The sequence below is a fragment of the Polypterus senegalus genome, chromosome 9 (genome assembly GCF_016835505.1).
Source record: "Polypterus senegalus isolate Bchr_013 chromosome 9, ASM1683550v1, whole genome shotgun sequence".
Classification (NCBI taxonomy): Eukaryota; Metazoa; Chordata; class Cladistia; order Polypteriformes; family Polypteridae; genus Polypterus; species Polypterus senegalus.
Window position 1 is genome coordinate 182,371,310 of NC_053162.1, and position 26,861 is coordinate 182,398,170.

General features: G+C 46.1%; 1 protein-coding gene across 3 annotated transcripts in view; it reads left to right on the top strand.

Annotated features, from left to right (window-relative positions):
- ralgps1 (Ral GEF with PH domain and SH3 binding motif 1) overlaps nt 1-26,861 on the top strand; it is a 342,472-nt gene that overhangs the window by 230,634 nt on the left and 84,977 nt on the right. For all 3 annotated transcript variants that reach the window (XM_039764462.1, XM_039764461.1, XM_039764463.1), the window contains exons 10-11: nt 2,669-2,806; nt 7,152-7,245. In XM_039764462.1, the coding sequence (XP_039620396.1) occupies nt 2,669-2,806; nt 7,152-7,245 (232 nt within the window). The remainder of the gene's footprint in view (nt 1-2,668; nt 2,807-7,151; nt 7,246-26,861) is intronic.

Consider the following 26,861-nt stretch of genomic DNA (forward strand, 5'->3'; position numbering starts at 1 on the left):
TAAAGTCATCTTGTTACCCATGTACTGTTGAATAGTAATTTTCCACCTGTGCCCCATCAGTTTCTACGCCCCTCGCTCCCTGCCATTTTTTATTGCCCCCAGCAATCCCTAAGGGAGTCCCATTGTGGTCAGGACAGGGGGCCTGCAATGTGATGAAAACTTTTGGCCACATGAATGTCATTTTGGGGGACCTGGATCCTTCTGGTTGGTAGAAAGGTGGCCACCTTGGCATGTGCCTTTGGTGTTTACTGCTGACATGTGGTTTAAATTATTTGTAAAACGCTGAATGTTAACGCTCCCAGTGAAAGGCGCTGTACAGAGTCACTGACCCCTGTGGTGTGTGCCACATCAGCCGTTTGAGTCTACCTCTGGCACAGTTTGCTGGACTGTAGTGGCACACTTATCTTGCCAGGATATCCTCCAGAATCCCATTATTTGAATAACTGAGTTTGCAGTCATGGAACCCGGGCACATTTTTGCTGAGGTAATTGACAAAAGCTGAAAGTGTCCCATGCCTTGGGTAGCCCATCAGCCACTAGAGTAGCTTTTTTTTTTAACCTTTTTGGTGTCGAGACCCAGTTTCTCCCATGTAAATATTTTCACAGCCACCAAGAGGAGGTGGTATCCCCGGGCAAATTCACCCCTTAGTGAACTGAACAGGATCATCAGAGCGGCCTTGGTGAAGGTGCCCCTGGTAATTGTAGCGTGATCATTAGAGCAGAAGGGGTATCGGAGCAGAAGGGGTATCAGAGGGGCGACCCGCCACAACCCACTTCACGGCCCACAGTAACCTATTCACCAATTTAAGTGATGACAACTCGTCACCCAGTGGTGGCTGCTGGGTCGCGGTCCAGTGGTTGAGTGGAGTCCCATCATTTGAAGAACAGCACTAGTCGAGACGCTTCCAGCTCATCCAAAACCACTAGTGCCACCTGCTAAGGACCAAACAAAGGACTGCAAATAGGAGCATTTGTCCCCTCCCTCCACATTTCAGTAAAACGAGAGAGCGTTGTTGACCCCGTTACTGTCAGTCCGAAAACTTCACATCTAAGCCTGGAGCCTTGCGATGCGTAGGCATCGTCTCTCATATCGCACCTTTCACCACAGATCTTTCCATACATCCTTCCTGTGATCTTCAGGAGTGCCAGGAAAACAGTAGGATGCCAGTGTAACACGATTCAGACTCAGAAAAATCCCACGGGGGCCAAGTTAGAGACCTCCGGCAACCTAACAGCAAACGGGTGGCCTTAGGCATGAACCCTGGGAAAACATGCCAGAATTGGGCTGGTGCTACTGTGGGGGCAGTGTGCTGCCTGCTATGCCACCAGGCCACCCATATAACATTCTAGAACATGAAGGGCACACAGTGTGGTCTCCTAACCTTAGTGGGGACTTGAAATTTACGTCTCAGTAAGAGGGAAGCTTGGTAGCTGGAGGGCCACATGACGTACTCGGGCACTTTGTCTGAATTTGAACTTCCATGGCAACCTAGGCACCCTGACTGTATCTATGCCACCTAACCTGCACCCAGTTTTTTTTTTTACCATCTGTTCCTATGACCTTCGCTCCATTTTACTATCAAGGCCTATTTTGGGTAAACCTGGCTGCCATTTCTAAATGCCCTTATCCTCTTTGTCCCCTCTGGAGTCCCTCAGTGGTAAGAATGGAATGTTGGCGAGGCCCTCAGACAAACACTTCTAAGGAAAAATCTGGTCATGTGAGTGGTTCTGGGGGACAAGGAGCCTTCTGGTGTCTGGAGAGGTGGGCACCTTGGCACCTGTCTTGTGTTTACTGCCCATGTGCTGTTTTGTAAAACATTGAGCAGTAGACCTGATAGTGAAAGGCACTATATAGTAGTAACTGTTTGGTAGGCGTGTGTACCACGGGCACATTCTGCTGCATTGGAGTGATGTATTTCTCAAGGGGTTAAAATATCTTGTGTCCAGTGATGCCAGGCACCCTCTAGAGTGGCATCATTTGAAATAAAGGGGGACATCAGAGCTGAGGGAAATGAAATGCAAAGTTGGTGGTCAAGACACGCTCCCAGCTGAGGTGAAGACCACTCATCTCCAACCACCAGTGCCATCTTCTCAGGACCAGGGAGACTGGGCAGTGAAATGTTTGCACCTGACATATCTTGGCAGAGCCACAGCCTGTCACTGACTCCTTCCCTCTCAATGTCATTTGGCTGTCATTCTGCAAAATAAGTGCCAAACCTCCTAGAGGGAATGTGCCTGGCAGTGCCAGTCTGTGTTTTGCTATGTGAATGAGTTTGTCACTCCTTGTCAGATGATCAGAAAGCTGCATGTTGGCAGGTACGTGCTTATATAGCGCCTCTCACTTAGAAAAGCCAGACAAAGTCTCAGGCTTATGGGGCTGACTGCCCGTGTTGTTAAGCAGCTTATTCGGCCCACCGCAACCGTCACAGTGGCCATCCTTGGCTCTTTGTGGCTTGGCTCTTTAGAATTGACCTCAGTGGCACCAGGAGGCTGTGCCCCATGCCCACATGCCCTTTCAAGTTGTCCTCCACCTTGGAATCTGTGTGTATGGAGTGAAGGTGTTTGTCAGCATTTATCAAGGCACTGCCCATCATTGTGATGTGTTTGTCAGACCCTCAGCAGTTGGCCTTGTCCCTCATTCCCCCAACTGTGTCCTTCTCCACCTCCAGGTATTTACCTGCTGGACATCATCTACATCGACTCGGCGTACCCGGCCTCGGACAGCATCATGGAGAACGAGCAGCGGTCCAACCAGATGAACAACATCCTGCGCATCATCTCTGATCTGCAGGTGTCCTGCAACTACGGTCAGTGAGTGTGAGTGTGATTGTGAGTGTGTGTGTCTGTCACTGACTGCAGAGAGTTTGGTCAGATAGTATGTATGTATGTGTGTGTGCCAAAGTGCCAGTACGCATGCCAGTCTGTGGAGCATGTCTGTGTGTGCTCTGTGACAACATCCAGGTGTGTGTGTGTCTGTCACTGACTGGGGAGAGTTTGGGCAAATTGTATGTATGTATGTGCCAAAGTGCCAGTGTGCATGCCAGTCTGTGGATAAATGTGCATGGGCACACCTGAGCATGTCTCTAGTGTCTGTGTGCGTGTGTTTGAGTGTGTGCACATGTTGGCGTGTGCCCAGGAGCATTTGGGTCTCTTTGTAAGTAAACATATATGTGGGAGTGTGTGTATGTTTGTATTAGTGTGTGGGTATGCCAAAGTGCCAGTGTACATGCCAGCCTATCGATAAGTGTTTATGTGACTCGTGTATGTGTGTGAATGCGCAAGTGTGTTTGTGCATGGGAACACCAGGGCGTGTGTGTAATGTACATGGGTGTTTATAAGAACGTGTGTGTGTGTGTGTGTGCAAGATGTGTTGATGTGTATGGGAGCCTTTGAGCACATGTAGAGTGTGTGTGTGTGTGTGTGTGATTGTGACAATGTGGATGTGTGAGTGAGAGCGTGTTTACTTGTGTTCAGGAGTATTTGGGCCCATTTATAACTGAATGTGTGTATGGGAGTGTGCAAAGGAGTGTGTGTGTGTGTATCTGTATGTGTGTTAGTATAAGGATTTACCAAACTGCCAATGGGCATGCCAGACTGTAGATTTGTGTCTGCGTAACTGTATATATGGGGGCAAATGTGTGTGTGTGAGTCTCTAAATGTTGGGGAGAGTGGTCTCCTCATTTTGTGTATGAATTTGTGTTTGCTGTGCGCATGTGTGCGTTTCATGAGTATTTGGCCTTCTTTTTAGGTGAATATGAATGTGTGTGTGTGCCCACATATTTGTCAGTATAAGGGCGTGTGAGCGTGCCTTTACGTGTGTGAATGTGCAGTAGTGCACCTGTGAGTGTTTATCAGTAAATATACACTTGCAAGAATGAACTTTTATGCGTGTGTGTGAGCGCGTTTGTGTGTGTATCTGCGACTCTGCCACACGTTTGTGTGTGTGCGTGTGTCAGTCTGTGCCTTTGTGTTGGTGAGAAAGGACTTCTATTTTTATGTGTGCAGTTGTGTATGAAGTTTGTGTAGGCATGTGTGTGAGGAGTCCTGATGTGCGAGTGCGAGGTGAATTTGTGAATCTGGGTTTTTGAGTATCTGGGTGTGTGTGTGCAGGTGCCCGTGTGTGTATCTTTGTCAACGTGTGTGCATGCTTGTGCGGAAAGCACTTCTCTGTCAAGGGCATGTCTGTCATTTTCTACCCTCACTCTCTCTTGTCTTATGCATGCCTGGTCCTTTACTTTGTGTAATGTGTGCGCGTGTATGTGTGTGTGTGTGTGTGTGTGTGTGTTTATATGTTTGATCACACGTGTGCACGTCACTCTTTCTCCCGGCTAATTTGCGTTTTTCCCTTTTCTGTGAAGGGGGTGCCTGGTGTTTTCTGCTGTCACACTCTTATCTTATGCCTGGTCCCATATGTAGTGTGTGTGTGTCAGTGTGTGTGTGCGTGCACATATGTGTGTCACTCTTTTCCCCCACTGCTTTGTGTTTCTTTTTTCCCTTTAAAGGTCATGACTGGCATTTTCCGGTGTCACTCTCTTGCCCGATGTCGGATCCCTTCCTCTGTGTGTGTGCGTGTGTTTGCACGTGTGTGTAACACTTTCTGTTCACTGTTTTGTGAAGTTCTGTTCATGTCTGTGAAGGTGTTATCTCCCATCATTCTCTAGTCTGATGTTGGGTCCTTTCCACTGTGTGTGTGTGTATTTTGGGGTGCATTTCCACACTCTCTGGGGTCTCTCCAGGGTACTGGGGTGGGTATATTTTACAATAGCAGCATGTTTGAGGAGTATGTGATGCATGTGGTGGGCTTGCATCTCAATCCTGTCCTGGAGACCCCCTGGTGGATGTAGGTTGTCATTGCACCCGCACACTCACTCTGTAGTCCCACCATCAGTGGGCGCACTCCCAGCAGACACAAATGGACAGGATACAGTGCCCCTTTAAGTAAGACTGGGATTGAGGAACCTTCTAGAATGAAGCAGTGGTCCAGATTTGGAACTGACCGTCTCAGAGCCCACTATTCATGCGGCTGGCTTTGCAAAACTACTCAGGACAATGTGCAGTGTGCAAGGCGCTATATGAAATGAGTTGCATGAGTCATAAGTTGCTCACAGCGTGAGGATGCCAGCTTGTGAGTCACAGACTGCTGCCCAGGTGTTGAGTGAAGGGCATGGCGCCCCCACCCCACCCCAAACTGTCAAGAGTTGTGAGTCACTAATCCTTGAGTCCTCATGTGACACATCTGTAACTGGAGACAGTCTGACTGCAGGGAATCCCCGTTCAGGCTGACTGGAGGGGGTCAAAGGTCATGTTTACCAGAGAGCTGCCAAGGCTTTGTTCATCAGCTGTGCCGAGCAGCGCCGCTGTGTTTAATCAGGTGCCTCTGGGCAAGAGCCGAGAACAAAAAGAAAAAACAGACAACCAGAAGACCCCCAGCTTGCCTGCACAAGGGAGTGAAGGGGGGCGTCTGTAGTAACTTTAACCACCGTGCACGTCTCAGACCAGGTCAGTCCAGGAGGGGCTTCATGATGGAGCAGTTGGGAGGTGTGTGAGATCTTCAGGTGGTGTGAAATGGTAAGCGGTGGACACGGCTCAGGAGTGAGAATGAAGGAAAGGGCAGGAATCAGTGATGGATGGGAAGAGACATGCAGTAGGAAGAGCACACGGAATGGTAGGAGATAGTAGACAACTGGGGAAAACAAATGGAGGAGTGCAGGAGAAGGGGATGGGAGTAAATGTGAACAAGGGGTGGTGGACATGACGGTGAGGTCAACACAGAGATGTGAAATGGGAGTGAAGACTGGAAGTCAGGGCATATCTGATATGTGAATGGAGGATGAGGGGCAATCTGATGTGGAGTCTGTTGGGAGCAGAACCAGTTTAAGAGCAGGAGATGGCGGTGCATTTGGCAATAAACAGAAGAGGGGAGAACATCTGGTGGACGGTACAGTGGTGGCCCAAAGTGGTGAGAATGACCCCGGTGTTGGTTTTCAAAGTCTGCTGCCTCAGTGTTTTTAGATCTTTCTGCGAATTGCAGAGCTCTTGAAAAAGAAAGAAGGGCCAACGCTGCAAATATGGACTCTCTACATAAACTTCATGTCATTGTCAATAAAAACCTTTGAAACTTCTGAGCTGCTCGTAATTCTACTTCAGTACACCAGAGAAACATCTGACAGAAACATCTAAAAACACTGAAGCAGCAAACTTTGAGAAAACCAACACTTGGGTCATACTTAGCACTTTTGGCTACGACTGCAGAGATGTGAACAGATCCTGCATAGGAAAGGGAAAAAAACTGGAGCAGAAGTTGGAAATTGAAACAAAACTGGGATAGGAAGAGGATGATGTGCAGTAGTGAGGGGTGTGGATGGAAGAGGGTCTGGACAGCAGATCAGAGGTAGGAGAAGATGACAAGTGGAAATGGGAGTGTACCTGGCGTTTAAACAGGATACCCAATGTAGATGCCCAATGGGACGAGATTTGGGAAGAACACTGTGGATCTGGAAATAGGACATCATGGGATGGGCTTAGTGGTGGAGGAGCAGTCAAGCCCCATGACAGCATGAACTACAGGAGTTGATCATAACTGGAAGTTGGTAATGGGAACAGGGACTGGAACTGGTAGCATCCTGAATTTAGGAATTTGGGAAAGTGGGAAAGTCCAGTGTAACAATGAAGCTGAAAACATCTAAAGTAAAAACTGGAGACGTGAGGAAGTGGGTTGGGTTCACATCTGGTGTTAGAGTGAGAGGTGAGGGAAGATTTGAAATGGAATTGGGATGAAGGAGCACCTCTGCTATGAGAAGCAGGATTGGGAGCAGGAGTGTGTAGACGGAGCAGACGCTGTGAGGTAATGCGATGTGCTCCGCCAATTGGAGATACAAGTAGATGAGGCCACTGATATCAGAATGAAAAGCAGAACACAGTGGTCATCTCCTGCCACTGGTCAAATTATGGGATTACATGTAGAAGAGAAGGCAGTCAAGGACACCATGCTTCTGCTATTAGTGTCACCAGGCTGAGGTGCTCCCGTCTCTGCTTGCCTCTTGAGGTTGAGAGGTTTTCTTGGTCAGTCCCTGCTGGACATGTTTCTTGCTAGAATGCTACCTGTTGACCGTGGCTGGGACTTCCATTGATGCCACCTCTCCTCTTTTCCAGATCACCTGCTGACACTTCCGCATGTGCAGAAGTACTTGATGTCGGTGCGATACATCGAGGAGCTACAGAAGTTTGTGGAAGACGATAATTACAAGTAAGTCGAGGGGGTGAGCATCCTAACCCCTTTAGGCAGCTGGAAGCAAAGTTCTCTATGAGGTGTGTGTGAGTGTGCAGCCCTGCACAACTGGGATACAAGATGTAGGTGGAGTTGGATATCTCAGTGTTGCCATATATGACTAAGTGACTCCTGAAAGCTTTAAGATGGGGTGGAGTCAGATGTAGGCGGATTTGGATGTCTCGGTGTTGCCATGTAAGACTCGGTGTTCTCTGATCAACGGAAGATGGGTTGAGGTTGGATGTCTCGGTGTTATTATATATGACTTAGTGACTGCTGGCTGTCTTAAAATGAGGTGGAGTCAGATGTAGGCGGAGTTTGTTGTCTCAGTGTTGTCATATAAGAATTAGTGACTGCTGAGTGTCTTAAAATGGGGTGGAGAGAAATGTTGGCATTATTTGATGTCTCAGCGTTACCATATCTGACTAAGTGACTCCTAAAAGCTTTAAGATGGGGCGGAGTCAGATGTAGGCAGAGTTTGTTGTCTCAGTGTTACCATATAAGACTAAGTGACCCCTTGCAGCCTTACAAAGGGGCAAAGTCATTTCTAGGCAGGGTTGGATGTTCAAATGCTAACCTAAGGCTAGGTGTGGGATGTCAGCAGATCAGGGCTGATACCAAACTGTTACCATATAATAGACCTGCACTTGCATTATGCTACGGTAGGGGGCAGCGATCACCTTGTACTGTGAAAAATAAATAAACAACATCATTACTAGCAAATTGTTTAAATAAATACATCGGTAATGTAACAAGATTCTCCTCATAAGGTAACACTTGACCATCCAACCATGCCTACATCTGACCCCACCCACCTTATGTCCATCAGCCAATGCCTAGTCTTATATGGTAATATTCAGAGACATCTGACTCCACCCCATTCTGTCTCTCACAGATGACCCCCTTTCATAGTACATTGTCGAATAAGAAGAGCCTTTATTTTATGTAGCGCCTTTAGAGCTTATGCTCTCATAATCAGCCTGATTATATAGCGCCTTTCACTGCACACCACATAGACTTGTGCCACAGTAGAGTGGATCACACAAGCACGGTGCACACATGCGCTCAATCGAACCCATTTCACTTGCCGCTCACCCCACTGTGAACTGCTCGACTGGCACACGTCTGTGGGGCTGACGCCGAGCATTTCTACAGAAGCTGCTGTCAGCCGTCGTGTCACCTAACGTCACAGTCTGTCATGTTCCATAGCTGTGCCTGGCGTAGCCACATTTTCCCAGATTTACCTTATAATTCCTTAGAAAGCCACAGCATTCCCAAAGTCTGCCACAGTTGTCCATCTACTCTCAAACTCACTTCATCACAGTCAAGGTCATGGCGCTGGACCCTCTCCTAGCAGCACCAGAAGCAAGGCAGGAACCAATTCTGGATGGGGTGCTAGTCTATTACACGGCATGCTCATGGGCACACCCATACTCTTGTAGGACCACCAGTTACCTAACAAGTTGGACATGAAGCGAACATTCAGACTCCACACAGACACTGACCTGCCCTGTGGTGTGGGCCCATGTTCTCACATATGGCTCTTTTTTATATAGCACCTTTTTGGGGGCAAATTCCAGCCTTTAAAAGCAAAGGGCAGTGAGATGCAGACAATTAGGGGGAAACCTGACAGATTAAGTGAGCATCTCTTGGTGTCAAAGGGAGGAAGCGGTGGGATTCCAATTGGAGACTTGATGATTTAATCCGTGATTGCCCCCGGGCCACACCACCCAGCATGGAGACCATATGGCTATATGGATATTATGATCATAGTGCCTTGCGCCTTCTGAGAGCAGATCAGTGATGTGACTTACTTCGGGGTCACCCAGCGCCTTTAGATGGGAGCAGCTCCCTAAGGGCAGCGCCACAGGAATGCTGCTTTTGTTTGCATTCTTCTTCTTTGTTGACTTCAACTGTTTTCCAGAAAGGAGGGCTGGCTGGAAGGGAATGTTTGTTATCGCCCTGCACTGTGAGCAAGTGGCAGCCTGCGCCCGCCACACGGGCAGTCCTCATGGCGTCACTCTTGGTGAATGCAAATTGAAAATGCCTGGAGCCCGGAATGACTCCATCATGAGCATGCTGCCATTACACAGAAGTATGCCACCAACATGCAGTCTGTACGAAAGGTGCTATACTGGGCAGCGATTGACTGACAGATTGATTAATTGACGGAGTATTGATTAGGACTGATTTGTAAAGCACTCTGGGAAAAGTGCAGGACATGAGGTTCATGTTTTTTGTGAATGACTATGAGTCTTTATCGGCTGATGGTGGACACTTTGTAATTCTGTTTGTGATGTGACATAATGAATCAGTGCTGTGGAGAGAGAGGCGTTTCTGACCACGGCCTACGTGGAAGGCGCTATACAAGATGACTGTTGAATGTTACCCTTATTGCTTTGTGTGTCATAACAGCTGTTTGACAAGCGTCGCACCACATAGAGAAAGAATTCATTTGTGCTTTGTGATGACATCTTATGTGGAAGAACCCATAAGGCTGAAAATGGCTGCTGATGGATTAGCTGAGGCTTCGAAACTCTTTGCATCTTAAGCTGCTCTTTGACTGTGCAGGTGCTTTAGAAATTAGAATACACCCCGCCTGCTACCGGAATAACATCAGATCTTAGTTTTCATTTGTATATTAAATTTCAAGTGTAGTGTGCACATTAAGAAGTAATTAAATGCTTAATATATTAAGGATCAATAAAGAACCATCTGTCCTCCTACTGAATATATCTATTTTATAGTGTCCTGCACACCTTTCTGTTTTTCTATTATGTAGTGCCTTTCAGATCTATTAAAGAATGCCTATCTATCTATCTATCTATCTATCTATCTATCTATCTATCTATCTATCTATCTATCTATCTATCTATCTATCTATCTATTATATAGTGCCTTTATATCTATCTATCTATCTATCTATCTATCTATCTATCTATCTATCTATCTATCTATCTATTATATAGTGCCTTTATATCTATCTATCTATCTATCTATCTATCTATCTATCTATCTATCTATCTATCTATCATATAGTGCCTTTCAAATATATCTGACAATCAAATATGAACTCCCTTTCACATGTATCTATGCACTACATACTTTCTTCTGTTATCTGTTTTCTGCATCTTTCTGTTATGTGTCTTACATATCTCGATATATTATATAGCATCTTTCATAACTGTCTGTTTATTATAAGGTGTCTTTCAGGCCTATCTCACTGTCTATAATTTAGCTCCCTCCATATACAGTAGGTCCCTCAATGTCATCATTCATCTGCATTAACATATGAATACATGATGCCCACCTTTAATTTGCTGAGTTGGTAATCTTTACAGTTTATAAAGGTAAGTTTTGCTTATTGCAGACTTAAAAAGTATGACAGAAACCCCATTACCACCCTCACCCCACCCCATTGTAAAGGGGATCGCAGCTGATGGCCAAAGAGCAAATTAAATATTTACAGACAGATAACAGAAGAAAATATGTAATGCATGGATACATGTGAAAAAACATTCATAATTGATTGACAGATATATGTGAAAGGCACTAGATAGATAGATCCATCCATCCATTATCCATCCCGCTATATCCTAACTACAGGGTCACGGGGGTCTGCTGGAGCCAATCCCAGCCAACACAGAGCACAAGGCAGAAAATAAACCCTTGGTAGGCGCCAGCCCACCACAGGGCGCGCACACACACACACACACACACACACACACACACACACACACACCAAGCACACATTAGGGACATTTTAGAATCACCAATGCACCACACCTGCATGTCTTTGGGCTGTGGGAGGAAACCCACGCAGACACGGGGAGAACATGCAAACTCCTCGCAGGGAGGACCCGAGAAGCAAACCCGGGTCTTCTAACTGTGAGGCAGCAGTGCTACCCACTGTGCCACCGTGCCGCCCTAGATAGATAGTCAAAAGCACCATATAACAGATAGATAGAAAAGGCGCTATATAACACAGGGCTGTAAAAGCACTATAATGGTACAGGGGGTGCCCCTGCGTGATTGGACCGCTCGCTCTATAAGGTACCACATCAGGCCTAACTATACACAGACTTCCTGTGTAACTGCCCCTACCACAATGCTTATGCCCAGTCCATAACAAGCCCCCTGCACTGCTTGAGGGCCGCTGGCCCCCCATCTCATCCTGCACACTCTCTCTTCTTAAGGGTCTTGCTCATTCTAAGCATATGGTGGATGGCCTCTTTGGCTCTCCTGGCACATTATGAATGGCGCTATATAACATAATGACTGACTTGATTCAAACTCTGCCTGCTGAACATACACACTGCAGTTGTGAGCTGCCCGAGCTGCCCGGTCCCTGGGCACATCCCGCTGACACTCATGGCTGCTTTTCCTAAGGTAGCACAATCGTCTCTTGTTAATCTTTAGCAGTAGATGGTGAGGGAAGAAATTATACAATACATAAATATGAAAGAGACTTCATGATGTGTGAAAGGATCTTTGTGAAAAATACTTTATAACGGATAGATAGATATGAATGGCACGATATAACAGAGCTTCTTGAATTAAAGTAGCTGCTTTATACAGCAATTCTGTAGTACTAGGGTGTTGTACCATGTTAGCCTTTATGAATGTAGCAAGAAGTCAAGCAAAATTACACCTTTTATTGGCTAACTAAAAAGATTACAATTCTCGGACACTCTTCCTTGCACTCATGTCCACCATGGACCCTTCCTTCCACACCTTCAACTGTGATTGTCTCAGTGGTCCCGCTCTGATGCTTGCTGCTTTATTGTGCTTTGCCTGTCCTGCGACTTGTCACTCTATTGTATTACCCAGCAGCCACTTGAGGCGGATCTCTCAGACTTACTTGGCCAATCGCTAAGCTTCATATTTTGATGAGTGAGACTGACAGTTGTTGTCTTATGTGTAGTGTGCTGTCACTAAGATAAATAAATGAGTCAATAATTAAATAAATGCATAAAAATCAAAGTAACAATACCCATACATTTTGTGACACATTATTTATTTATACTCACATATCCTTCGCTTATTATTCATTTACTGCCAGACTGCAAAACTGCGCAAAAAATTAAAGGACCACTTTTAAAACACATCAGATCTCAATGGAAAAAAATCCTGCTGGATATCTGTACTGGTATGGACTGGGTAATGTGTTTGGAACGAAAGGATGGCAGCCACATCGTTTGAGGGAAATGACAATGATCAACCTACAAAGGACTGAATTCAAAGACACCCCAAAAATCAAAGGGAAACAATGATGCGGCAGGCAGGCAGGCGAGTCCATTGGGCCGAAATTTCATTGCAGCAACTCCAAATCGTACTCAGTAGTTTGTATGCCCGCCCAATGCCTGACAACGTCCTAATGAGATGACAGATGGTGTCCTGGGGGATCTCCTCCCAGATCTCGACCAGAGCATCACTGAGCTTCTGGACAGGCTGAGGTATCAGATGGACTGAAACATAATGTCCCACCCAGACCGTGGGTGGGTGGGGGCGCAGTCAATGGTATCAATTCCTTCATCCTCCAGGAACTGCCTGCATACTCTCGCCACATGAGACTGGGCATGGTCGTGCACCAGGAGGAACCAGCATAGTGTCTGGCAATGGGTCCAAGGATTTCATCCTGATACCTAATGGCAGTCCTGCGGTGCCGTTGTCTAGCCTGTAGAGGTCTGTGCTTCCCTCCATGTATTTGCCTCCCCACCAGACCATCACTGACCCACCACCAAACCAGTCCTGCAGAACGATGTCACAGGCAGCATAACATTCTCCATGGCTTCTCCAGACCCTTTCATGTCTGTCACATGTGCTCAGGGAGCCAGTGGTGGACCTGCCAATTCTGGTATTCTATGGAAAATGCCAATCGAGCTCCACGGTGCCCACTAGAGGACATTGGGCCCTCAGGCCACCCTCATGAAGTCTGTTTCTGATTGTTTGGCCAGAGACATTCACACCAGTGGCCTGCCTGCCTGCTGGAGGTCATTTTGTAGGCTCTGGCAGTAATGGGCTGATGGGTTAAGGACCTTCTACGGCCCCCCCTGTCCAGCTTTCCTTTCTCCTGGAATCTACTCCTTGCCCTTGACATTGTGCTGGGAGACACAGCAAACCTTCTGGCAATGGCACATGGTATTGATGCGCCTGCAATCCTGGAGAAGTTGGACTACCTGTGCCACCTCTGTAGGGTCCCGGTATGGTCTTATGCTACCAGTAGTGACGCTGACCATAGCCAAATGCAAAATGAGTGAAAAAACACATGAGGAGGGAAAAATGTCAGTGACCTCCCGCCAGCTGTTAAACCATTCATTCTTGTTTTGGGTGGGTCGTCTCATTGGTGCCACTCTAGTGCACCACAGCAGCTGAAACTGATGAACAAGCCCCTCTGCTACTTAACTGAACAGATCAATAGCCCAGAAGGTTCATTGACTTGATTCTATACTCACACTAGAAAGGGTTCCTTTCATTTTTTTGAGCAGTATACATTTATTCACTGAAAATAGTGCAAAATTTTCCACCATAAACTTTTGGTGCCCATCAGGTTCATCTCAGTGACCTCACAGCAGTGGCGCCCGCTTTCGCTGAGAAACTTTGATAGACAGGAACTGAGGGGCCTGACCGACCACTGGGGCTCAGGATGTCCTCCATGGTGGCTTTGCTGGCTGTCCTGTAATCCAAGTGACTTAGATGGGACGAGCAGAGACAGGAATCTGGGACTGATTGGAATGGCGCTATATATTACTTACTTATCCTAAGACAGGGAGCTGACACTCCGTCTCATGTCATTTCCTGACCAGTGTCCCAGTTCACCTGGTACTGTGCCATTCTTTCCTCTGGATTTGATGAGCTGCCCTGACTGGCTGCTGGTCTCCCACTTCCGTTGAGTGGCTTTTGTGCTCCGGCAGAAGGGTTTTGTGTTGCAGTCTTGATTTCTGGAATGCTTTCCTTTTAGCAGTGGTGTGTCTGTCGAAGGCATTCTGCAGGATGGAATATTTCTACTGTGGGCAACATAAGGCACGGAAGGAAACCCGCTGCTTTTATAAAGGCTAGACAGAAAACCGAGTACTGCATGTGTGGCACAGGACTGGCACTGATTTCACAGCATCAGTGGAAAAGTAGTCTGTGAGAGCTGAGGAACGACTTGGGGGAGAAAATGAGACCATATGTAATGTGCCGCTCCAGCCACAGGGGGCGCTGTTAGCAGCCAGCAGGACTTTGAAGGTTCTGAAGGGGTGCTCACTAGAAATGAAGGGATTTATTCTGGGACCCTAAATTTTCTGTTAGCTAAAACAGAAATTGATGAATGTATTAAATACCAATAAATGAAATGTATCGCATGCTAAAACGATCCCACACAATAAACATTCGACTAACAAAGACTACACACAATGAAGATCCTTAACAAAGAACATAGGAAAGGGCAACCAGTATAGTGAAATGATGGAGGCTGAATAAGCCAGAGGTCAGCTCGCTTGCTGTAAGTAAATGTGAAGAACAGTCCTAGCGATGTGATGGGATCGGGAGCGCTCCTTCAACGATGGCCGACGAACAATGCAGATCAGTCCTTACGCGGCAGGCAGACACCAGACAGTCCACACACACCAACAGGAGATCATCCAGGACAAGAAATGGAAGACAAACAGACGGGGAACTCCACACACAACATAGCATTTTACTTTCTTGTATACAAAGTGTAGGGGAAAGTATTGTAAGCGTCCAAAAATTTCAATTCGATTTCGATTTTGATGAGATCTCGACTTTTTAGACCTCTCTGAGTCCGATTTTACGTTCTCATAGGGTAAGTATAGGGTGGTCCAGATCTAATTATGCAATTTTCATTACGCTGTAACTTATAACGTTTATTACATAGAAAATCACCCGAAAAATCCCGGACCATCGAGAAGTGTGTGAACTGACGACATGAAGAATCGTCTTCGCGCCGAACTGGAATCGTCCCCACATAAATCAAAGTCATCCAGATGATTTGGATCCGCATAATTAATTGTTAATAATTAATAATTAATTGTCCAAAAATTTGATTTCGAGATTTTGATGAATCTCGATGTTTTAGACCTCACTGAGTCCGAAAATACCATTTTGGAATTATGTCTGTGTGTCCGTTCAGTGTATGTGTGTAAACACGATAACTTGAGGATGATCTCTCTTAGGTCAACCAAATTTTGCCGACATGTACAAAACATCTGTTTCCGTTAAATCGTAGCGGTACTTTACCTTTAATTCATGCGGCTGCAGAGTCTGGTTTATTCATCTTTACTTTTATATTAATTGTTCAATATATTATTAATCTGATTTGATTTGTTGTTGTTGGGTCTTTGATGTACATAATATAAAAATGTAATCGTTATCTTGCGGTTTACGCCTCCAAATATCCATCCCCCATATCTGAGTATACAAGAAAGTCAACGAGAGACCACTCCTGGGTTTTTGTCCGTATCACCAGCCTCCTTTTAAAAACTCACGCCAGCCTTCTTGTCCCCAGCAGCCCCGGCACCCTTGGTAGATGTCCAATCAGAGCCACTGCAGGGACTGCTGGGAGATGAAGTTTTTTCCTCCCAGATAGCACTGCTACATGTTTCCTTTTGCCCTGTCTTATCTCATTCTTCCCTTCACATTCCTTTGCTCTCTCCTTCCCTTTTTCATTCCCAGTGTAATACGAGGTGAGACACAAAAATAACCGGACTGGGCTTGGGGCTTTCCTGGTAAACCGTCTGGAGGTCGGCTGGACGTGAATCATAGAACTTTATCCCCTCCTACACGCCCCTCTCAAACCGCTGACCGACTAGGTATCTCCTGGGAATAGCCCAGCTACACAAGTTGCCGCAATAATGTCTGGTGAAAATATCGAAGAGCGAATCAACATCAAATTTCTTGTGAATTTTCTCGTTTTCCATAAAGCGGTTTTGACTGACAAAAACCTTCCTCTCCTCCCTCGATCATCCTCCCTATCTGCCCGATTTAGCTCCCTGTGATTTTTACTTGTTCCCGAAAATCAGAAGTGACCTGAAGGGAAGACATTTTTCTTCAATGGGTGAAGTGAAGACAGAAATGGCAAGCCTGTTTGAAGAGCCTCAAGCAAGAAAACTTCCAGCACTGTTTCAATCAATGGAGGATATGTATGGAGCGGTGTAGAGATCGGGGGGTGAGGATATAGAAGGTGATAAGGTTTAGAAGGCTGTAATTCATCAGTAAATATATTTTCTTGCCAATCCGGTTATTTTTGTGGCTCACCTCGTATGTCCTGTCCCATCCATACCTCTCTCTGCTCTGTCCCATTTTGTCCTTTGCCCCTTACATCTTGTATTCCTTTTATTATATGGCAATGTAAACATTCCTGCCTTGATATTCTTTGAGATTTGTTTTTTATCCTTTTACAGCTTTTCATTCCCTCCGATCCCAAATGTCTGTCATTCCGCCTCCTTATGATGTGTCTCAGGTCTGGTGCAGAGCATCTCATCCCCAGTTTCTCCAGTGATTCAGTCTGGTCACATCCGTCTCAGTCCAGGATCTGCCATTCACTTAAGCCGTCCATTTCCATCAAGTGGACTTCTGTCCTATCCTGTCCTGTCCCAGTTGTTCTTATCCTTATTCTTTAATTGCTGTTGTACCCCCTCGTACCCAACTGCACTTCCTGTTCCCTTCTGCCCCACTACTGTCACTCCGTCATGTCCCATGCCATTCCCTAATATCCCATTTTACAACATCCCAATGTTTTGCCTTTTATTTGAACTCATTGCCTTTGTGTATTTGCCCTGATTAGTAGATTTGCTTTGTAGAACATCTTGTGACAGCCCATGCTGTGAAAGGCGCTATATACAACTAAGACAGCTCCCCCCGTGCCCCCCTCTTTTTTTGCTTGTTTGGATGTGACTTCTGACTTCCTTTCCGGTCCCACTGCTTCATGCAGGTCCCAATCCCATATCCCCTGCGCTCAGTCCTGTCCCATCTGTTTCTACTTCCCCGGGTCAGAGGACCAGCTCAGTGCCAGGGACGTCGCACAACATCGGCATTGTTCTCGGATACGGCTAACAGTGTATAAATTCCGACTATAAATTGTGGGATTTTTTTTTCCTGCTTTAATGTGTGGAAGTTTTGATAGATTGGGAAGTTTACGAAGGAGCTGCTATTAAACCTGGGAAGCCTGGTGGCAGTTGGCAGAGGCGCTACACAAAAGCTTTCTGTGTGACTTGCAGCGAGCCGACAACTTCGCGGGTGCAAATCTGCTTATCTGCTCACACGTGGAGGGGCAGTCCTCCTCCTCCTCCTCTGTCAGTGGTGCTGGTGGTGGGTTTATCCCATTGTTAGACACACACATTCCCACAATGCTACTGGTGAGTCAAGGGACAGCAGGGAACCACAGAAGAATGTTCCCAGGCGAATTATTAAAAGTGGGAAGAAGCCAAGGCATGCTGGGAATGAGCCATGTCTATTCTGCTTTTGCGGTCATCTTGACAGCTTTATTAGAAGTCGAGTCCCACCCTCCCACGGGGCAATGGCTTATTCACCAGTTGCTCCTCTGGCACGGACTCTCACACCACCTCCAGTTTATATGTCCTTCATTCTGGCAAGGAAGCAGGGCGCCCCCTAGTGGCTCAAAGTGGGACCAACTGGATTCTAAACTAGAGAGGGCCTTGGTTTTCTCTCAGGAGAGAATGTTTAAGAGATGCTAGAGGGTCTCTGTGGCCCTGCTGTCCCAGTTACCTCCCACTCGCTCAAGTTCATCCATCCTTGGTAGGCTCTTTGGCGTCACTCATATGTGAAACAGTGTGAAGCTGGGAATTCAATTAGTGGCACCACCAGCCAAGCAGACCACCTCAGGGTGGGAGTGTGTCCATGTCATGAAGAACAATGGGAGAACTTTGGAGAGAACGGGACAGCCTGTTAGCTAGGATCGCCGCACTTACAAGCGTTATGACACTGCAGACCCTAAACGAGGAATCGAGGCTCCAGATAGAATGGGAAAGTTGTGACACTCAGTGATCCTCTGAAGGATCTCAGCCCAGAATATAGACAGTGTTGTGAAAAAGTAAGTGCACCCCTGTGGAAACCACTGACTTTCTCAACATATTTGAGGAGACAAACAGCAGATCTTCATGCAGGATGAAGGTGAGATACTTCGATAAAAATGCAAGGACAATCTGCCCTTTCAATCATTTATTCAACCAAAATGCCGATACATAAAATGGGGGGAACAAGTACCGTAAGTCCACCTTTCGCATCTGAAGTTGGCATTGCCCCCTTCTTGTAAGCATTTTGGATGAATGCCCACCACCCTCTGCTATCAACTTTGTGACACTTTCTGCCACTCCTTTTTCAGTCTGGAAGATGTTTGCTTCAAATCCCACCACAGCATTTCAGTGGGATTCAAATCAGGGCTTTGACTGGGCCATTCTGTAATGTCCATCCAGATGTTTTCTTTTTCATCTTGTGACAGCCAATGCTGTGAAAGACGCTACATACAACTAAGATATCTTCTTTTTGAGCTACTCCTTGGTGGATGTGCTAGTGTGCTTCAGATCGTTATAGAATGTCAGGGGTGATTTGTGACAGACAGGCATCGGTAAGAGAGAAAGGGAAGGTCTACAGGACAGAACAGCTATGTTATGTGGGCTGGAGGCGGTGGCACAGGAGACAGAGCTGGAGGTGGCAGTTAAAGATGCTAAGTTGCATCTGGGTGTGATGAGGATGAACAGGATTAGAAGCGAGGACATTAGAGGGACAACTCAGGTTGGGAGACAAAGTCAGAGAGGCGAGAGTTTGGACATGTGCAGAGGAGAGATGCTGAGTACATTGGGAGAAGGGTGCTAAGGATAGAGCTGACAGGGATGATGAAAAGAGGAAGGCCTAAGAGAAGGTTTATGGATGTGGTGAGAGAGGACATGCAGGTGATGGGTGTGACAGATCAAGATGACGAGGACAGGAGGAGATGGAAGAAGATGATCCTCTGTGGCAACTGAAAGAAGAAGATTGTGATTGAGCTTCAACCTTGGGACAGACGTCCTCACATTCTCCTCCAGCACACTTTGATGTGACGCCGAAGTCAGAGTTGACCTGACGACTACAAGCTGCTCAGGGCCCGAGGCAGCAAAGCAACACCAAACCAGAACATTTCCACCACCTCACTTCACAGGTGATGTGAGGTTCGTCTCCTGAAATACAAGGGCAGTGCAGAAACACACACAGTCCAGTAAAACCTTGATTATCCGTCACTCAATTAACTGTCAGTCTCCAGCAACCGTCAGGACAAAAAAATAAAAAACAACATTGTGCTCGCCAGCGTCTATCTATTGCTACTGCTGCACGATACGATGTGAACTCTGCACATTGGAACTCCTCTCCCTTTTGCTAGCACTTGGTGTTTTTCTGCAGCACCACCAGCGTCAGTTACATACAGTACTTTCAGCTTTAATAGCGTTTCATAGCTTTTCTCTTTTGTTATAATTAAACTACCATACATCGATATGGCCGATAAACATATGCGTCTGGTGTAGGGATTGTCACAAAAAAATGAAATTCTTAAACGTTTACGAAACAACAAAAGCGCTTCAAGGATTGCTTCAATTTGCGGAGCAGGAAGAAGAAATGTGAGTGATATAAAGCGTGACAAAACAGTAACATTTTTTTTCCGTTGCGCATTTTCATACAAATGAAACAGACCTATAAATACCTGTTAGTGCAGCTGGATGACAAATTGGACTGGACTGCCAATACTGATGCTCTATGCAGGAGAGGTCAGAGCCGACTATACTTCCTTAGAAGGCTGGCGTCCTTCAACATCTGCAATAAGATGCTGCAGATGTTCTACCAGACGGTTGTGGTGAGCGTCCTCTTCTATGAGGTGGTGTGCTGAGGAGGCAGCATAAAGAAGAGGGACACCTCACGCCTGGACAAACTGGTGAGGAAGGCAGGCTCTATTGTAGGCACGGAGCTGGACAGTTTGACATCCGTGGCAGAGCGACGGGCGCTGAGCAGACTCCTGTCAATCATGGAGAATCCACTGAACAGGATCATCTCCAGACAGAGGAGTAGCTTCAGAGACAGACTGCTGTCACCGTCCTGCTCCACTGACAGACTGAGGAGACCCCACACTATGCGACTCTTCACTTCCACCCGGGGGAGTAAATGCTAACATTATTCAAAGTTATTGTCTGCTTTTACATGCATTTTTATTACTATTTAATTTAATAGTGTTTTTTTTTGTTTTTTGTATCCGTATGATGCTGCTGGATTATGTGAATTTCCCCTTGGGATTAATAAAGTATCTATCTATCTATCTATCTATCTATCTATCTATCTATCTATCTATCTATCTATCTATCTATCTATCTATCTATCTATCTAAATGATGGAGCTCAAAGTGCTTTACAAGATGAAGACAGAAAAATATAAAAATTAAGATTAGGTGATACTAAGTGACAAAGAGTAAAGGAAGGTCAGATGGCCAGGAAGACAAAAATAACAAAAAAAAAAAAACTCCAGAGGACTGGAGAAAAAAAAAAACTAAATCTTCAGGGGTCCCGAGGCCACAAGACCACCCACCCAGCCCCCCTAAACATCAATGGTCTCTTCCACGTCCGGCTTCACGTGGAAGAATTAGATGATGATGATCATATGGACCTCTTACCTTCGATCCATCAATGTAAGGACTGCATGGTGCCCTGATCAGTTGGTGGTGGCACAGATTGGCACCACAGAAATCTGGAACAAGAACAGCAAAGAAAGTAGGGGGTTAGTACGGATTACAGAGATATGATCAACATGATAATTGAATGCATATGCAGAATATCAGGGTTGCACTAAAATGAAGCTCTGAGAAAGCCATGTTAAAGTAGTAAGTTTTTAGTTGCAGTTTTTTAAAGAGCTCCACCATATCAGCCTGGCAAATTTCTATCGGTAAACTCGTATTCCAGATTTGAGGTGCATCACAACAGAAGGCCACCTGCCCGCCTCACCACTTCTTTTAAGTTTAGCTCTTGGAATTCTAAGCAGACGCTCATTTTGAAGATCTAAGGTTATGATTTGGAGTGTAAGGCGACAGGCAGGACGGGCAAGTCAAGTCAATTCTAAATGGCACAGGTAACCAGTGTAGTGACATCCAACCTGAATAAGGTAATGTTATTCTGTTTTAATGTTAATGTTCTTCTGCACTGTGATTTTCTTTTTAAATTCTGCCGTATTATATTTTGTTCATATATTGGGACGTACAGGCAACTTGTGATGCGATGTGCAGGAGCAGAAAGGGTGGAATGAACGGTACAAGTAATGGGACTGGGGGAGGAGCTTCTGTTCTGTGAGGGGTGGACACGCCTCCTAGGAGATGAGTGACAGGAGAAGTGAAGAGAAAAGGAAGGTGTGGCGGAAGGAAGGAAGTTTTGAGCAGGAGGGTCTATGACATAGAAAAAGACCAAACATGATTGGCAGGGAAAGCTTTCTTTTACTGTTTTGGAGGTGTGCTCTGTCACCGTGGTAACGTCATATAAGACAGGGCACTGTTTGTTACAGAATGGAGACTCCCAAGTAAAACGTAGAACACTCCAGTACCTCTGAGGTGTGTGTGCTTACTACACTGATCATTGCAATTTTATGTAAATTAACTATCCTCCCCCCGCGGCTTCACCCACATAGAAGTGAAACAGGACAGCGAGGAGGGCCCCGTCCGGCTCCCCACTCCTGACATCCCACTTCCCACTCACCTCAGCCCGTGGCCTCTGTCTCGGATTAGCACGAACATATTGCTCCTGAAAGCGAACTGTGACTCTTAGCACGATGAGAGAAGTCGCAAAATCAACGGGAAAGTTTGAGCAAATTCCAGAAGAAAAAAAAAAAAAAACGCTAATCCACAGTATGTCATTTTTATAGTCGCTGTTCTGTTATCCGTCTTTTCTCCTATCCGTCATGACTTTGATCCCAGCCCCTGACAGATAATTGAGGTTTTATTGCATTTCCATCCATCCATCCATTTTCTTGACCTGCTTGTCTTGAGCAGAGTCACGGGGAAGCTGGAGCCTATCCCAGTAAGCACTGGGCACAAGGCAGGAACGATCCCTGGATAGGACCCCCTATCCGTCATAGGGTGTAGATACACACACATTCACTGCATGTCTTTGGGTTGTGGACACAGGGAGAACATGCAAAGAGCACCTGGTACCTGAACCTGCTCTCTTTGTTGTGAGGCGGCAGCACTAATAATAATAATAATACATTTTATTTATATAGCGCCTTTCCCATGCTCAAGGCACTTCACAGAGTTTAAGAAGGAACGGCAGGGTATACTGTATATAGCATTGTACAAAACCAAATGAATAAATAAAGAAGAGTAAGATAGCGCCATCTACGGTGCCACCGCGCCATTCCCATACAGTACACGCCATTCCTAACGGCTAATAAATGTTAATTAGTAAGAATTCAATACAAAAATAGCAAAAACACCTGCACAATAATAATTCAGAAGCAATGGAAACTTCCAAACTAGTGACAATGTACCTGAACCACGGCAGAGCCACTTGTGGCTTTCATCCTCAGAGTTTCAGGGAAGGCCCACGTCGACCTCCCCACACCCTCCGCCCTGGCACAGTATATAATTTGAGTTTTCCAGCCCTGCGCGCACAGGCAGTAATTCACGTTTGGTGACAGCGGGCACAAATCGTTTGGATAAGAAGAGGAAAGTCATGTTTAAAGTGGGATGCCTGAGTGTTGTGTCAGTAATTAGCGGGCGGCCACGAGCATCGGGCCCGGAATTAAACATGCGAGCGACGGTGGAAATGACGGCGTGTCACAGTCACTAAGTGCTTTGGGGCAGACCCACGTACAAGGCAGGCAGCTTTAATTACAAGGACCTGACACTCCTTCCTTGACCTCGAGTTGTCCTGGCAGGAGGGGTGCCACGCGGCTGTGGCGGAGGTGCAGCCATGTGGGCTTGTCTTTGTCAGTCACAATTGAGGTTTTAGGGGGGATTCAGTGTGCTGTCCTCAGGTCAAATACAATTGTTTGTGATCTTTAGGGGGGCTAAGGAGTGAGGGTGCGGCTTCAAACTCTACGTGCGCCAACCTTCAGTGCTCAGAATATTGAAGGTCCCCCAGTCATTGGCCACTTTAGAAAGGTGCTGTAGATTAATAAACGTGTGCCAATGGTCACATTTGGGATCATGCGCCTGGATTCAGGTGCCAATCTCCAAATTAGATTTTATTGCTCAATATGTTTTGATAGGTCAGAATAACATTGATGACAAGAAACATTAAGACAAGGATTTGCGCTCTGCATGTGTGCCCAGCAAAGCACTGGCACCACTTACTGGGCTGACTCCTGCTGTGAACCCAATGATGCTAGCCTGGCATATGCCCCTACTATAGAGTACTTGGAATAAAAAAAAATGGATTTGACTAATGAGAGATGGCCTTCCAGTGCCTGCCACAGACCAGTGGGCCACAAATCTCATTGGTCAAATAAAGAAAGAGAAGTCTGCACATACCTGGGAGGAGGTGCCACTAAACTCTGCCACAGCAGGGGGGCATGCAGGACCAAGAACATTATAAGAATTGTGATGAGAACATTCAGCCTATCAGAGCTCACCAATTCTATTCATTGATTTTTTTTTAAATAATATCAATGGAGATTTGAAGGTCCTACTGCCCACCACGCCACTTGCTCACTTTGTGATAAATGTGCCCTTAATGAGGTTTCATTGGTTCCCCAAACCCCTGTACTTGTTGAAGAATCTGCCATACTCGTTGCCTTCACAATGTTCCACATTTTGGTCCTGTCATCTACTAATGTGAATTTCCCCTTGGGATTAATAAAGTATCTATCTATCTATCTATCTATCTATCTATTATAGTGCCTCTCATCTATCTATCTATCTATTATATAGTGCCTCTCATCTATCTATCTATCTATCTATTATATAGTGCCTCTCATCTATCTATCTATCTATCTATCTATCTATCTAATCCCCCTTTTTTGGTTCAGCTTGTCGCCCTCCATGGTTGCTCTTTTCTGGACTTTCCGTAGTTCTTCTTTGTCCTTATTGTAACGTGAAGATCATAACTGACCACAGAGCTCCACACTTGGCCTTGTTAATGTTATATTGTGTAACTATAACCTCCCTCGACTTGTGCTCCACTCAGCAGGGCTCTATATGGCCTAACATGCTGTCAGCCATCTTACTGGTGTCCTCACTCTTCACACTCTGAGGTCCTGACTGCGCCTAGTCGCCTGCCTCTGGACTTCCTCTGGTGTTGCTTTGTCATTTTTGTAATATTTAGATCAGAGCTGCAGGTTTGGCATTACTAGTGCACACTCTACTGTGAAAAAGTATTTGCCCCCTTCCTGATAGTCTCTGTTTTGTAACTCACCACATGAATGGTCACGATGCGCAACACACGGTGACTTTTGTGATGTTTGTGACATCATCAACATGTCACCCACTACCACAGAAGTAAAATTTTAAACATAAAGAACATAATGAGGAGGTAATATAATATGACAGCCTTTTCCCTCGTTCTTACAGTCTTACTTCCCCAGTTGCTTTTCGTGGTCCTGAGTCAGCCCAGTTGCTCTCCTCTTGGCTTTCTCCACCGCTCTCTTCTCTTTTTTGCTAACATGGAGACCAAACGTGCGCAGGGCACTCCAGGAGAGGCCTCACTAGGATGTTCGATCTAGAACCTTCCTTGACTTGTTCTCCACTTAGCAGGGAGCTGCTTTATAACCCAATATTCTCTTAGCCATCGTGATGGTGTCCTCGTTGATCGTTCTCCATGGTCCTGACTGAGCCTGGTCGCCAGTCCCTGGACTTTTCTATGCTCCTTAGTCACGTGTGTCTGACACTTTGTTGAAGTAAGTGTTGAATATAATCATACATTAGTGGATCTCATGCATTAAGTCACTTCATGGCCCCTCTGTCAACTAATGGTCATCTCTTTAGACACATGTGGACCCCCCATCTCTCTGTATGTTGGATGAAAGTGTTGCTCAAAGGTCTTTGTTTCCTTCAGCATGTTATCATAATAAGCAGTGTCACCCCCTAGTGGCAAAAAACTGAACTGTAACCCGAAAAATGAGAACTCAACACCTGTTGGTGGGACCCTGGTAAAGCAGGGGGTCAAACTCCAGGGCTGGAGGGCCGCAGTGGCTGCAGGTTTTCATTCTAACCCTTTTCCTAATCAGTGACCAGTTTTCACTGCTAATGAACTCCTTTTCCCTTTTTTTTACTGGCCCTGTTTTTAAGGATTCAGTGCTCTGAATTGATTTGTTTCTTCATTAAGTGGCAGCCAAACAGAAATGAGACGTGAAACGAGCCGACAGATGAGCAGCTAAACATTTGCTCTTCCTCTTTAATAAATACATTTTGGACAAGAACAGCACCTGGTGATTGCATTTAAACACAAAAGCGAGGAGTGAAGTGAAGTGAAGTGAAGTGCCAGTGTCCCCATACACTACGCACGCACGACCCCAATGCACAAGATATGGTGACAGCAGCCTCCTGTTGTGACACTTTGATGTCCTCATCTTATGAAGGAACTGAAATACCAACATAATAAGGTGGCAATGCGTGACCACCTCAAGCCCGCAGAGTGGCCTAGCGCTTACTGTTCGTCACCTGCTGTCACTTCACCGCGTGCTCCAGTTCCACTTCTGGTGCTCAACTTGTTGAAGTTCCTGCAGGATGGCGCTATATCAAAGGCTGGTTAATGAACATGAGTCAGGGGTCTCTTAAATGAAGTCTCCACGCCTGGCATCGTGCCTTCACAGTGGAGGTTGGCAGCCAAGCAGTTTTGCCGAGGCAGACGTCTACGTTTATGTGCCGTTGCTAATGCAGCTCCCTAATTTAAAGCACACCATCCCTCAGAGGTCCGCTCCAACTTGAATTTCCTTTTGCAGCACTCGGTAGCAAACGGGAGAAAAAGAACGGACGCCAAACAGAAACAGCTGCAGTTCTGTGAAGTTGAGGCAAGCCAGGCGATGAGCTCCCTGCCACACAGCGTGATACGCATACATCACCGAAACCATCGGCTCCTGCCTTCATTTTAAATACGTGTGTGAAAGTCAGAGAGACGCAACATCCTGGCCAGGTGGACTGGACCGGGGCCCAGTGATGTGTGACTGACTGATTGGTTAATTGGACTGAGGGTCACAAATCCTACTTTACATCTGATTGGCGAGTTAGTCTGAAGAGGAGATTTAAGTGGCCAGTAGGACGCACGTTGATGGAAACCCCAAATCAGTGTCTGATTGGCTGATAGGACTGACGAGGATCATTGAGAGGATTTTAGGTCACGGCTTGGATGAACAGCTGAGTTTAACTTCTGATCGATTAATTGGATTGAAGTGCATCGTTAAGTAGCTGGTAGCGCACGCCGTCGGTTAGTGGCCAGTGGTACTCAAATTGAACGTAGTGTCTGATTGGTTAATTGGACCTGCAAGACTAATTAAATGGCCAGCAGGGCCAGGTCTTAGTTCAGGGGTGGGCAAAGTCATTCCTGGAGGGCCACAGCGACCGCAGGTTTTTGTTCCCACCCAGTTGCTTAATTAGAAAACAATCCATGCCAATAATTACATTTCATGGCGTTTTG